This window comes from Mercenaria mercenaria, unplaced genomic scaffold (genome assembly GCF_021730395.1).
Source record: "Mercenaria mercenaria strain notata unplaced genomic scaffold, MADL_Memer_1 contig_4724, whole genome shotgun sequence".
NCBI lineage: Eukaryota > Metazoa > Mollusca > Bivalvia > Venerida > Veneridae > Mercenaria > Mercenaria mercenaria.
The window spans coordinates 3,784-19,537 of record NW_026462975.1 but is presented as its reverse complement, the minus strand read 5'-3'; the positions used below and the strand labels follow the sequence as shown (position 1 = coordinate 19,537).

The window sequence follows — 15,754 nt, the reverse complement described above, 5'->3', positions numbered from 1 at the left end:
GATAAAATAGAACCTTGTGGAACCCCTGTTCTTGCTCAAAAGAGTCAGAAAGGGTTTTAAACCAACACGTATTTTAAAAATGGCGATCTGATAAAAATTGCGATATAAATGTTGGAAGACGACCTTAAACCTAAGTCGTTAAGATCTTTCATAATACCATATTACCATGTAGTGTCATAGGCTTTTTCTAAATCGAAAAAGAAGACACAAATGCTCTTTTTTAACAAATGCATCACGAATAAAATTTTCCAGTCGAACAAGATGATCAGTTTTTGCTGCGCTGCTTGCAAAAAACCGCTTTGAAAGTTTGTAATTAGGCCTTGAGATTCAAGATACCAAACTATTCTAGAATTGATCAACGTTCTAGCGTTTTAAAAAAACAACTGGTAAGTGCAACGGTCTATAATTACTGGGGTTAGTGCTATCTTTCCCGGGTTTTGGTATTGGAATAACTATAGCTTCTCCCCAGGAATCTGGAAAAATGCCATTTTCCATGTAATATTAAAATTTCAAGTAGGAGGCCCTAATGATTCTTGTGGTAAATGTTTTAAAAGTGATAATGAATTTGGTCCGACCAGCTGAGGTACGTGACATTTTCTAAAGCGTCAAGCAATTCTGGGGTGAAAAGGTTTATTATAATCTTCATCTTATTTGAATCAAAATTTAAAGGTTTACTTTCTTTAGTCGATTTTATGTTTTGAAACCTTTTATCATAATTGTTTGATGAAGAGTTTTTTTGAAAAAGTTTTCCCAAAGTGTATTGGCAATGTCCTCCTTGCTAGATGCAATAAACTGGTCTGACTTTGTAAGATGGGAAACATTTGAAATTTCCTTTTCCACTTATTTTGCGAATCTTTTCCCAGACTTTTTAACCGATGACCTAGAATTAAGTTTTGAAACGTATGGATGCCATGTATTTTCTTTGCTTGTTTTATAGTTCTGCGAGCTTTTGCTCTCAGAATCTTAACTGATTGTAGGTTCTCTTCGTCGGCCGTATATTGAACTTTTTAATGGCCGCTCTACTTTTCGAACAGCAGTCTTACAATCATCATTATAACCAAGGCTTATTTTAGTTTACCATTTCTTGAATTTTAGGAATGGACGTGTCAGCAATAATCGGACAAAAGAACTGAAAACCGATCAATAAAAATCATAAAATTAGTAAAATTCTCCAACGTCAAATCATTTTTACATAGCGTTTCAAATTGCTTCCAGTCAGCTTTAATTAAATTTGAAATATGAAGGTGGTCTGATGGCAGATTAGAAGTATTTGAAAATAATTGGAAAATGGTCACTACCATGCAAATAAATCCAGTACTTTCCATTCAAAATCAAGAAAAAAGTTCGGTTTGACAAATTGTCAAATCAAGCGAAGAAAAGTTACCTGTTGCAGGATGAAAGAAAAGTTTTGGATTTATCTTTTAATAAACAAGGGCATTTCTTTCAAAAAAAAGTTTCAAAAATTTTGACCTCTAGTGTTGCTGTCAGAACAGCCCCAGAATTCATGATGACCTTTAAAAATTTTTCCCCATAAGCAAAAATGGTTGTGGTAATTGTTTTTTTAGATCATCAAAACTTCAAGATTTATTTAAATTTGGGAGGTATGTAAACGAACAGATAGTAATCGGTCGATGTAATTTACGTTTATTGCAACTGATTGGATACTTGTATTTAGAACAATTGTCTGTGGGGACATGCATTATTAATAATAATAGATGTACCCCAGACGCTCTATCGGTGTTAGTGTTTATAAAGTTATACACTGAATAATTTTGAAAGCTTTTTGTCCTTTTCCTTTAAAAAGGGTTCACTAAGGCATAAAGAAAGATTATATTTGATAAGAGAAGGAGAATTTCATTATAATTGCTTTAATCCACGGCAATTCCACTGGATAATTTTACTTTTCCTTTTACAATGGCAAACAAAAATTAAACGACGGGAAAAATTTAAAGTATTATTGTTCATTGACTCAGGAGGGAACCTTTTGTTTTTCCCCCTCCTTTGTGCGGTTAAACCTGGGCGGGGCAGATAATGGCGGATCGTCATCATCCTCCCCTGTTAACCCGGGTTCGTATCATGATGGAACCGGTTTTAGGGTTTGTAATGGGATCATTTGATCCCTTTCCAAACCCATCATTCTCAAGTTAATTTTTTGTTTGGGTGTTTGACTCACCCCACGTTGATTAATGTTTGATGAAACGTTTGGTCGTGACGACGGCGTACCTGAATACTTAGGAACTTTTTTGTATAGCTGGTGGCAGTGTTGGTTTATAGCTGCCCTTTGAAGTTGAGATGCCTCTGAAGCTTTGCTGGTACTTTAGGCTTTTCATTTGGTACAGAATTTGAGTTGGATTTTTTGAGCAGTCACTGAGTACGGGAAATCAATGCACTGTTTGATTTGCAGAGACAGATTTAGTTATTGAGAATAATTTTTGTGCGAGTGTTGGAGATGTAAATTTGGCATTGGCAATTTGTCTTGCTTCTGGAAATCCAATGCCCTGTGTGAATTTGACATGAAGAACCTCCTTTCGATTTTCCATGTCTTGAAAATCACGAGACTTGGCTGAATTGGCTCGTTGCAGTTCACACAACGCAATGGACGACTACAAGTGTCGGGTCATGAAATGTCCATCCTGTCCGCATTTTGGGGAAGTGTAATCGCCTTGCAGTTTTTCTCATTGTGCCCAAACTTAAAACAATAATAGCATGAAGAGGATTAGGAATATATGTTGTAACTTTTTTTAATGAGGGATCCAACTTTTACGACTGAAGGAAGAAACGGAGTGCCAAAAGTAAGAATAATAGTATTTGTGTGAATTTCTTTTCCTAATCGCTTGATTTTTATACGTCTAGCAGCAGTGACATGTTGATCTGAAAGGCTGCACAATCTCCGTCTCCGAAACCCGCAAGGTCAGGGCAACGAATGACCCCCTTGAGGTGTTCAAAGTACGTGTGCAATGCACTTACATGGCCGGGTTGTAAAATGAAGTTAAGGAAAGTAAAAAATTTTGTGAATGTGAGGCTTTCTCAACTTCAACAAGCAGATCACCCCGTTCGCAGTTTTTTGACTGATTTCGTACACCAGCAATACCTTCGATGGTTTTTTCAAATTATAAATGGCGAGAGGCTTGACATTTTTAATGTTTCGTCTGTTGACTGGATTAAAAGAAGTCGTGGAAATGCCGTGTTGGAAGTTTATGGTCGGTGAGGATTCTCACCTTCCGTGCCGTCAGAAAACTGTTTCGGTAATGCGGTCGTTTTTTTATTTTTATTTTTCCATATTAAATGTTATAATTCGTCCCCTCGCAGCCCCCACCCCGCGCGGGGTCCAACAAGGGGAAAATGAAAACAGGCGGATATCCAGCTCATACATGTTTGGGGTACTTAGTGATATACCCGGGCCAGGTATATTTCAATCTTGTTTCATATCACCAGTTGTAATGCAGAAAAGCAAACATGGGATTCAAGGGATTTTTACCTACCAACCGATTGGCCCTAAGCCACCGCCTTCTAGGAAACATAGATTGAAGTACATATGAAAATATATTGTAAATACATTGTGTGAACGTAATATGAATTTTTTTGAGCGCAGTAAAATGTGACAATACAGCAGAGTAAAGACAGGTTTTGTGTAACGAATTTTGTTCCAAAGTTTGTTTGTGAAAATATAAAAATTATCACATAAAGATCAGTTTGAAATAAGCAATAGAAAATGTAAACGTAAAGGTGAGATTTCCTAGGGCTTGGGAAAGACTAGCCGATTGAAACGTAAACGGGGCCAATACGACCGCCAGAACGTCTACACCGAATAAGAGGCCAAAGAGTGTATTGGCACCCACATCCCGGGAAGAAGACGCGCACTGCAAACAAGTACGCATCATCTCCCCGGGATGCCAGGGGTACCTCAACATCCAGGACCCTCCTCTCCGGCTTACGGGCCGCCACCCACGGCAAACAGGTGGCTCCATTTTCGGGGGAGTCGTACCCCTCTGCATGGAGATACAGCCAGCATTTTCTATACCCCCGCCGGCAAGGGGCTATTCCTACAAGAGAAAAACCCCCCCCCCCCCCCCCCCAGTGGAATTGAAATACGCCTCAAGTTGAACAGAGCCTCCCCCAACTTCTGTCTCATGGGCACCGCCGAAGGAAAAGTTGATATCCAGCAAGTGGGATTTAACGTGAGAACGGTAGAATCGCTTCCTGTGGTGGCCAACGATTTGAATCAGGCCATTAGCCAGCATAACATGAAGATTCCAATACGATGCGCTGTCGTGAAAACATTCACGATCCCCGATGGACAGAGATCTAAAATTGATGATCACTTGTTTCTTGGACAAATTCCAAAACGACCCCATCATTGATATGGTGAGAAATGCAGATATGAATGGAGACCACCGCACCAACCCATTTGATTCAGACATTTCCATCTGTCTAAACTAGAAGTAAGTATCGACGGGAAACCATTCACAACAACCTTCCAATCAGATTTTGAAAATGGAGAATGTATGCATCCTACATGTCACTCTACCAGGCAACAGGAGCTCTTTGGGCCCAAAAGGTCGATTGGATTGACTATGCAGAATATAAAAGTGGTTTCACTCTCTGGGATTTGATCTCACCGCAGATCAAGGTTGTGAGGAAGGTCAACTTCACCCTATAAAAACGGAACCTGAGGGTAGATCTTCATTTGCACAACAACTTCCAAACGTCGTGAACGGATAGTGAAAACAGAATTCGACAATCAAATTGAAATCAACGGGTTGAGAGAAGTCGTGACAGGTTATTTAACATTGATGGTCATGCCTATGCCAGACAACTCAGAGAAGATCTGAGAAAGCGAAATACCACGAACCGATATTTAAAAGAAAACTGAAGAATAGCGAGACACCCTTAAACGAATGTGTGAGTGGAAGAACGTCCCAAACACTAATCTTCGATGAAGTAATAAGAATGTTATAGATTTTATTGTGGGTCATCCCAGTCATTAAGCATCAACTGGTTTGTTCACGCTACGGACGAGTGGTGGAGTTGTACTTGGAAAAGCCCCAATCAACTGAATCTCTACAATGTCATGGAAAAATGGGATCCAAAACTAGATCTCATTGATGTGCATGGCAGTTGAGAAAGTACAAGCCCTGCATATGTGGGTAGATATAAGGGACAAGTTAGCCCGTCATCAATCAGATCCACGGAAAGCTGGATGAGTATATGGGCCCGATCGAGTGAAAGACGCCTGGAATCATGAATACCCTGAACTTCAATACATCTTGGTTAAATCGTTTATATTGAGAACACTCAAATGGAAAAGTGTGTCCTAAAGATCATCTACCGAAGCAGAAACCCTGTCATGTGAAAGCTTACATAGTGAACACACATGACTCAGATAAACCTAGAGAACATTGGGTGGCTATTTACTTCAGAAAAAATACAGCCATCTACTTTGACTCTTATGGATAACCACCCTTAGATGAAGCTATTCGATTTTTCTTGGACAACAATACCGAAGGTGGACTAGGAACAACATAAAGACTTCAAAGTGGAAGCAGTGCCATGTGTTGTTTAAATGCATAAATTTTCTTTGGACGCTTTAGCCAGAGGATATGATTTAGAGACTATATTTTACTATCCCAAAATTTCGTTTAAAGCCAAGAATTGGGGATCTCAATGACAAATATGTAGGAACTTGGTTTAAACAATTCTATGGACACTTGTATGCAAAAGGTTTGATTCACTAGTTAAACCTGAACAATTGTCAGTGTTGTAACAGCAGATCATCTGAAAAACTTGCTTTAGCTTTGTTTCAAATTTTATGTGTTTTGACCATGACTAAATTTTTTTCCTTAATGTTCTTTGTTAATACAGTTACTTGTTCAGTAAAAAAATGTGTACACAAAATATTCTTGTTTTGTTATTTTTTCCCTATCTAGGGGTAGTAGTAAGGTGCCATAACCCCATCCATCAAAAAGACCATAGTCCTGGTCTTTTTTTACTTAGCCATGTAGATTTTGGGGCCTCCATGTAAGATCAAATCTCCCCTGGCTAATTACTGATTCTCTATCCGGTCCGCGCGAAACCCTATATAAGCAGTACAATTTGGGCCCACAGTTCATCATTCGTTCACAATGGAGTCCATTGCCGAGCAAATTGAGAGCTACAACAACTTGAAGCCAAGCTGCTGTTCTTCAGAAAAGTATCCTCAATACGCTAAGGAGGGAAGAGAGAGGTGGAGGGACACCCAACGAAGAACGAATGAGGAGTTAAGGATCATCCGATCCTTAAGAGATAGAGAACAGTGGAGACGGACAGAAAGGCAGAGAATGGAGGAGCGATACATGGGTCGGCGCTACGTTAGGGTGGTCAGGGTTCACCCCTATGTCGAAAGCACCCCGGCTGATAGCACCACTGAGTAGAGATGCTACTCAAAAAAAAAACACAACGGCCCTTTTCAGGGCCACTCCATTTCTTTTACGAAAGAAAGTACCTTTTCTCTTATTGTCTACTGGTAAATTTTTATAGTAGCCTAAATAATGATCTGGCACCCTAAATGGTGCTCTGGCACCTTGGGTGGTGATATGGCACCCTAAATGGTAATCTGACACCCTGGATGATGATCTGGCACCCTGGATGGCGGTCCCTAGCAACGGATGGGCTGGATGATGATCTGGCACCTAGCAACAATCCGCTTGATGATCCGGCACCGGTGCAAAGATCATCAGCCCTTACTACTGTGAATAACATTTTATCAGTTCTTTTTTTCGGCGAATGCCTTATTAAGAACGAATTCGTGACCATGCCACGTGATTTCAGTTTGCAAATCAGACTGCTCGATAACGCATTATAGATAATTTATCAAAATGAACGATTTATGCAACACTCTGCCTGATTGGACGAGAGTGTCTATTTGTTTCACTCTGCTGAATGTGCTACGCTGGTTGAAATGTAGACAAAGCATTTATGCTAAATGACGCTGTTCACAGTTTTAAAGCTAAATTTCGCTCAGTACATTTAGCAAGAATATTAATATATCTAAAAAAATGCTAAAATAATGATAAGTGAGTTTAATAAATATGATAAAAACCTGTTCAAATACCAACATATATCAGTTTTCAGAAAGGGCTGAATACGGTCTGCGTGTCACATGAATAAGGGTGTGATTAGAGTCTTCTATGTAGAGAAGTGCCTTCCAGACCGCTGTTGTAATTATTTGTCGTAGAATAAACGAAACAAAATTGCACATCTAGGAAACCTTTGTGAACATTTTAAAGAGAACCATTTAAACTGTTGTTAAGTGTGGTGTTTGGTTTTGCTATTTGCAAAATGTTAGATAGATGATAGAATGACACGATTTGTAAACCTCATATACTTCTTGTCTTACTACAATTAGCCGACAATCTTTTTTATTGATTGTTCTTGTTTTTCACTCTCCTGATTGTGCAACGCTAAGTGAAATGTCAGACAAGGAGTGTTTAATGACGCTGTTTAAAGTTTTAAAGCTACGCTTCGCTCAGTATAGTAGTCGCGACTTGAACGCGATGGTTGCCCTTAGGCTGATTATTCATATCGATTATTTCATTGTAGAAGTAAGGGGTGCTTAGGGTGGCCACGTATATCAAATTGGAATGAGTTTGTATACAGCTTTTACGTACACATCTTTTCAAAAATAGGTTGTGCCTCATTATGTGTTATAATACAAAGGTCAACCATCGGGGTCAAGTTGCGTCCACTATATATTTAGCAAGAATATTGATATATCTAAAATGATAAGTAAGTTTAATAAATGTAATAGAAACCTGTACAAATACCAATATGTATCAATTTAAAGGGAGAGTTGAATACGGTCTGCGTATCAAATGAATGAGGGTGTGATTAGCCGATCGATTAATGTCTTCTTGGCAGAGAAGTGACATTCGACATAGAAAAAAAGACGAAACAATATTGCACCGTTACGAGACCTTTGTGAAAAATTAAAAGAGAACCATTTAAATTGTTTAAGTGTTGTGTTTAGTTTTGCTATTTTCAAAATGTTCGATAGATGATAGAATAACACAAATAATATGAAAACCTCATAATATAAACTTCTTGTCTTAATACAATTCGCCGACCATCTTTTTATAGATATTTCTCGTTAACATATTTGAAGAAACTGTAAGATTATTTTGTTCTTTTATTTTCAACTTAAATACACATTGCCGTATAATTGTTTTAATATAGACTTATCATTATATTATCACAAGAAATTCGTGTCATCCGTATCACAGCCAGTAAATGGCGCGTGCCCATTACGTAACACATAAATAGCGTAATTGGGTTATCTTGTATATTTTTGGTAAAAAATTCTTAGCAGGCTGGGAAGTTCGCTCAAGGGTATAACATTTCGATCGGGATAAATAATATACACCGATTGGTGTGACAGGGATAACCTAAGAACAATAGAAAGTTTTGATAACGTTATATTAGAGATTTTCAGCTTACTTCGACGCGTACTGCGGACCACGGACTGCGAACTTACTATAGGGGTTTTCTCAAACTGTATATAAGTTAGTTATGCGTAACTGAACAGCAGCATATTTAGCATCCGGTTCTAACGCCGTAATACTGTTTCCATTTAAGATATCTGAGAAATGATAGTTTTAAGATTGAATAATATCCTTTTTATTGTATATATGAACACCATATGTTACAAGTTAGTTGAATATTTGGTATCAAAGAATGTATATAGTGATTTTGGAAACATGGTGTTTCGTACTATTACACTCGTGTCGTTGAAATGTTATTGTACGACGCGCAATTTTGAATATGCACGATACGATGCGTGACAGTTTAATGCACCGCGGTAAAAATGTATTACTTACTATTATACATGTATATTCTTAACAAATTCATTCTTATCCGGCACTGAATTCATTCAGTTTTCCCGGTCACGTTATCAGGATATAAATGATGGCTACATTATAATTTTTTAAACCAATATATACCTTGAGTTTTCATGAGTTTAAATCTTTGTCCAAGTTCCCCAAAGCCGAGTATCTACACATACCTTATGTATGCATGTGTTCGGAAAGGTAGTCGACTAAAAAGGCTTTGTAAATAATGATAAAGACGAGTCTCGACTACTAAGCTGACTGTATCAAATGACCACACACAATTGCTCAAATGCTGTCAAAAATATAATTTCGTTGACACTATGCATGTACTGGCCATAAAACAGTTTTGGAATATGATCGGAATTTTGACCTTGGACGCTTCACATGTCCAATGTTCACAAAACAATTTTCGGTCTCAGCTGGATTTTAGATTGACATTTTGACAGCCAGTTTAAATGGTACTTAAAGATTAAATCCCAGTTGAGACTGATAATCTATACTGAGTAGTCACTTGAAGATAGTCAATTTAAAACTTAACTTTTAACATGCAATTCTGATATCAGATTATGAAAATACGAAGTGGCTATTTCCTTTTTGTATTTACAAACATACTGATACATAACTACTTTAGGATGGTTTAGCTAAAATATGGTAATGTATCGGATCTCGTTTCGACGGGGTTGAAAGATACATGTATGAGAACTTAATGTATATTTAGACAAAGTGTTGAACTAAATCATTCAAGATATTTCATTGAAGCTTCTATTCTATCGGACATAGATACAATTATCAAAATTAATGAAAAACAATGACCCTTATCGCACAAAAGTATGCGAGAACACAGTTTTTATACTATGCAACAAAAAATTGACGGACTTTCATTTCATTCAGAATGTTTTGTTTTGTTGTTGTTTTTTTTTTTTGGTGGGGGGGGGGGGTGGGGGGGGGGGTTGTTGTCGTTGTTTTTGGGGTACTGTGTTTTTTTTCTTATTTTGTTGCTAGGAAAAGCAAGTCTAGGAAACGTATGGACGGACCCAAATTAAAACAAGGAATCGCCGTTATCTTCAAATCCATGTTTAAAGCTGTAGTTTTAGCTTTTTATTGTTCTTTCTGTTGTTCTTGTATTTTCCTGATCCGGGCAAAATAATCCGACCGGGGTAATATGCCTTGATCAGGCGCGTGCCAAGATGACACAACGAAATGTGCAAAAGGTCTGCGCGCACACCATCGAGAAAATATGAAAACCTTATATCTTCTTGGCAATGGAAGTAAAAGTACTACTAATTAAGAGGTTTGTAGTTGGGGGCCTTTGTTTTCTGTGACAGTTGCATCGATTCGAATAAACATAATTTCGTTTAAAGTCGTTCTCGTCCTCCACATCTGATTCACGTGAAGAAGTTGTCAGTTACTTGTGGATGTAAAGTTAATACAAGTTTAGAATCCAGGAAACTGACTGCTTTACACAAATGAATAACTGTCAGATAAACGGCATAAGACCGACAAAACTGTACAATGCAAGCTATATAATTATATTTAAAAGGCATAAACATGTCAACCGTAAATTTGATATGGATTAACGATATTCATCAAAATTAGAACATTTTTAATAAAACGAGAAATGTGCTTTGACCCGTCTCCCACCTTTCACCACTACTAAAAAACTTCCTTTAAAATATGTTTAAACTATTAATCTTATTTCAGACACGTCCGGAAACGTTATATAATACAAACATGTATATCACGAACATTTAACAGGGTTATTTTCTAAAATACAACTTTGTCATTTTTGTTCCATATCAATTTACGGAAATTTTCATTTGCGGATTAATAATTAGCTTGGAAGAAATTTGTGGTCTTTGTATGTTGTTTTTTTTGCAATTATATCATTGTCATCTAGGCTGCCAACTTCACGCACATCATTGTCATTATTATTATTATTATTTGTTAAATAAAATGTCCTGTCTGATGAAGCATTCTCCACTTAGACAGAAGAGTATTTCAGACAAATCTCAAGACCTCTGAAAAATTATAACTATATAATTAAATGTTAAAATTTACAGCAAAGTCATGTTTATATCAATTTTCAAGATATGTAAAACTGGTCGGAAAGTTTTACTTAAAATGGACTTTCAAAACGGACAAGTGATAATCTTATTTTCGGAGCCAACGTAAATGACATGCACGCACTTCTCACTGCATTGTTAGGTCGCTTTCACATAACCTGTACTTTTAAATTTAATCTGTGACAACTACGTAAGTGTGTCGACTCTTTGGCTCAGTGGTTAGAGCATTGAACTAGTACATGAGCGGCCGGGTTCGAATCCCGCCACAGGCACTTTGGATTTTTCGTCATAAAAATGTTCGTGTAAACAGAACTAGGACAGGTCTGGTAATTGTTAATGACCTCTTAAGAGATCTATAAGGCGTTTACAAAAGAACCCGGCAGGTAAATACTTTTAACGTTTCATAGCTTGAAATATATTAGCAACATCTTAATCACATGTAAATACATCCTCATTTATTTTTCCACAGAGAGGTTTATTTTAAATACAATATTATTTTGTTCATAAATAACACTCGGTTGGGTGTCATTCGTTTTTATTATTCCTCAAGTAAACAATGTAAAATTTACCGACGGAGCCTATTTTGGAATAATACATTTCAAACAATATTAAGGTATGATTTTTTTTTAATATCATAATGCCAGATGATATTCATAAAATTAATTTCGATGCTGCTTTATATACGAGCCCGAATTGTAAACTACACATTCGTACTGGTTCAACATTTGCATATATGTACTTAATTCTCTGTTTTCATGTCTCACAAATCAGTAGCACTTGACATTTTAGATTTTTTAACTGATTGACGCGTTATTATTGACGCGAAACAACAGGTTTTATGGGGGTGTGGGGTGTGGGGGGTTGGGGGGGTGGGGGGATGAAGTGAAATATTTAAGAAGACTTTACCTACAGTGAAGACGCACAAACATAAATTTGATATTTCAGTTAATTAAAGCGTCATAATGTCTTTGTTTATGATGCGGCTGCCACATTTTTGTTATGAAGGTGAAAAAATACTAATATTTGATGTCCTTCTTTCGATAAATGATTTTGTCATATATTTGTCAAGGTATTAATGTTGATTGACATAGTAGAAGGTACTACTGAATCCACTGTATTTGATTACATACCTTTATGGTTAACTTTTTAAGTTCATGTGCATAACGTCTATTTGGACAATACTATCCACATATTTGAAAATGTTTCTGTGACAACCAATACTTTGTTTGCTTACTTGCTTCAATCTACCATAGGTCTCTAGTTGAGTGAAGGATATACTTTCTTTTATGCTCTTCGGTGAATTACTAGTGAAATAAAAATGATATTTTCACTGTTTTAAACAGACTGAGTGAAAATATTATTTTTATTTTTCTCTGGTACGGAAATACATTCGAATGCGAAAGAATTTAAATTATTGTTTGTTTGTTGTGGGTTTAACGCCGTTTTTCAACAGTATTTCAGTCATATAACGGCGGGCAGTTAACCTAACCAGTGTTCCTGGATTCTGTACCAGTACAAACCTGTTCTCCGCAAGTAACTGCCAACTTCCCCACATGAATCAGAGGTGGAGGACTAATGATTTCAGACACAATGTCGTTTATCAACTAGTGATGGAGAACATACGCCCCGCCCGAGGATCGAACTCACGACCCTGCGATCCGTAGACCGACGCTCTACCTACTGAGCTAAGCGGGCGGGCAGAATTTAAATTAGAAATTATAAAAAATTCCTTGCAAAATATACTGTAGTAAAGATATAGTTGTACAAAAATACTAACAGGATTATAAATATACACATACTATCATAATAAAATGTATAGGAAATCAGAAAACGTAATAGAACTATTTACAATATTTTACAAAGATATCATGACGTCGCGACATTATGACGCCATGATGTAATTCACGTAACGTTGCGTGGACAAACTAGATGTAATTTGGTTAAAACTGTTAAAAGCACAAATATATTTCACTCGTGAACGCCATAATTTACATTTTCACTGGCTGCGACACTCGTGAAAATATTGCATTATAGTGTTCACTCGTTGAAATATATTTCGATCTTACACTGAAACAAACAAATATCCTCTATATTCCACACGGTTTCTGTTAGACGGAGTAGTTGAGACTTACATAATATCGTCGGTGCCTGAACATTCACACACAAACCTACGAAGCGCTGTTTCAGAAACAAAGGTCTTATTTCTTTGCCTTATGTATGTAATGAACGTAAGTTACAAACAAGTAATACAACCTTTCTCCGGCCATGCCGCTGCAACTGTAATCAATGCCTGAAATATATGACCATTTTGATAACAGTCGTCTTCCTTCGAACATAATAATAGAAAATTATTCATATTTTTCTCCTTTAAATATGTACTCATTTCACTTTCGAAAGGGTTTTATATATACTTAACACATTTCTTTACATGTTTTTTATCATTTATGTCTAAACATTACATTTTTCAGTGAAATTAAGCACGTTAGGTGGGCTCTTTTGGTGCTTTGATCGGGCTATTCGGCATGTCCCGCATGTACCGATCCGCGTGCACCAGCCAGACTGAAACGAGCGAGACGCCCTACTGATTACTGGCCATAAGAAAACTTATCTGGTAATCTAGTTAATGTTTGCAAGTTTTTCATACTTTAGATAAGATTCGCGTTTTCACATAAATAAGTTTTAAACGCGAAACACTTCGTGATACTTCGTTATTGGACCATCGAAATGCTTATAAATATTCGCTTTTCTTTGGTAACTAGCAACAGCGGGACTTTTATCTAGTGGAAGGTCATGTTACCGAAGTGCATAACGCAAACGCGATTCGTGTTAGCAGTATATGGAGAATCGGAATACTCAGGACATTTTCGTTTTTCGATAATTGGCAACAGCAATCTTAACTAGTTAAAATTTGTACTAACAAGTAGTTACTGGATAATCGGAATACACTGGACATATTCGCTTTTAAGCTAAGTAGTATCACGAACCATAACTACTTAAGATTTCTAGTAAAACTCGTGTAGCTAATAGCTTAAAAGCGAATATGTGTTAGAGTATTCCGTTTGTCCAATAACTGCTGACACGAAAACCCTTTCGTTATGTATTAAGAACTCAGTGGTGTGAAAGTAAAAAAGTAACATAACTGATGGCTGTTCTGAGCATTTTTAGGACTATTCTTTTGTGTTAAGATATATGTTCTGTCTTACTGCAAAGTGCAATCGCAATCCTTAACCAGATAACCAGATACTTTTCTTTATATCTATCTAGCTACCGCGTTTCTTTTCGCAAACCTTAACTGGTTTTCTTACGGCAGGAATATGCCCGAATACAATCGGATATAAATTCATTAAGATTATACTGTTCATATTTGCATATAAAACTAAGTTGAATATTTTGTCTGACAAAAATAGAATGTTTGAAATAAAGCAATTACTTACCAGTAAAATATAAATTTGAAAGTCTAGAATCTTCATTGCGTTCTGGTATCCTTCTTGGTGGATTAAAATATTCAGTATGAACTTTTTTCTCCCAAGAAGGTAGTTACATCGTTAACGTCGTTGTCATTTTATCAGTGTAGGGTCTCGCGTATTTTAGCTGCTAGGCATTACATTTTCAGTGGAAGATAAACACACCTTGAGATGTCACTTGAACCATTTTTGTTAAGATCTGCTTGACAATTGTCGTACCAGACCCGAAATATATTTTGCTTACGATTACATATTTGCAAGATGGATAATCTTTTCAGTTAAAAAACAAAAATGACCTTAAATTTCAAATACAAAGCTAAATGTTTTACTTTCTAAATATGTTCCAAGTCTCTTTCAAATTGAGATAAAATTCATGATAAGTTTCCATTTACTTAGTATGCACCCCCCCCCCCCGCACTCCCTCCCCCCCCCCCCCCCCCCCCCCCCCCCCCCCCCCCCCCCCCGCACTCTCTCTCTCTCTCTCTCTCTCTGAGGCACAAGCGGACACGCACACTCACACGCTTTCTATTTTGAATTTTTAGCGTCTCACACAATCTTATCCATAGTTATAACATAGGCCGTTCCATGAAAATTGAATATATCAGAGACGAAAAATCAAAGTAATTTTAAAAGATAACGGAAAATATTCATTATTATTTTCATTAACAACTTCCTTCTGAACATATGAAGAAGTTATCTTCGGCATTTCAGGAGTTACAATGTTTTAACAGAGTCACCGATCGTATTTAAAGATGTGATATAAAGAACATCGTGAAAGCATTTTGACGTTGGCATGCATGTCGTGTATATTTCATGTCATTTATTCAACAGATAATGTAAATCACAAACTTTATCATGTATTTTCGGATTTAGCAAGGGCCTCTTTGATTTAAACCTTAGTCGCCTCATTGTGTACGGGTAATTTGGAATTTAGATTGTCCCGACAATACAAATAGCGCTTATATATTAAATACGTCAGAGTGTGCTTTGAGTAGGATAACTACATTATGTAACTAAACAAAAACGGTGATATTTTCATTTTTTTAGACTATTTACTAAACAGTAATTGTATTTTATTACATGACTGTATTTTTTTTTTTTTTTTGTTTCTCTGATTGGCTGAAAATGGTTCGAAAAGTATTAAGTACATATCATATCAACCTATCTTTGGTTATAAATAGTACGACGATAAATCGAAGAAGGTGCTTGGAAATTTATTCCTTATTTCTTTATTAAAGATACAATTGTAATAACAGGACTGACTATACATCTATTCATGTAATAAAACAGTTATTGACTTTTTCGTAGGTTGATATCAGGATTTATCAACCCGAAAAAAAGTTATATTCACCGAGCCGAAAAA

General features: G+C 36.6%; 1 protein-coding gene across 1 annotated transcript in view; it reads right to left on the bottom strand.

The window, feature by feature from the left end:
• LOC123525655 (uncharacterized) overlaps window positions 1–14,471 on the bottom strand; it is a 49,761-nt gene extending 35,290 nt beyond the window's left edge. Inside the window, exons 1-2 of the mRNA XM_053535353.1 lie at window positions 14,362–14,471; window positions 13,181–13,217 (exon numbers count right to left, since the gene is read on the bottom strand). Of these exons, the coding sequence (XP_053391328.1) occupies window positions 13,181–13,217; window positions 14,362–14,397 (73 nt within the window). The 5' untranslated portion in view covers window positions 14,398–14,471. The remainder of the gene's footprint in view (window positions 1–13,180; window positions 13,218–14,361) is intronic.
• Between the last annotated feature and the right edge of the window lie 1,283 nt (window positions 14,472–15,754).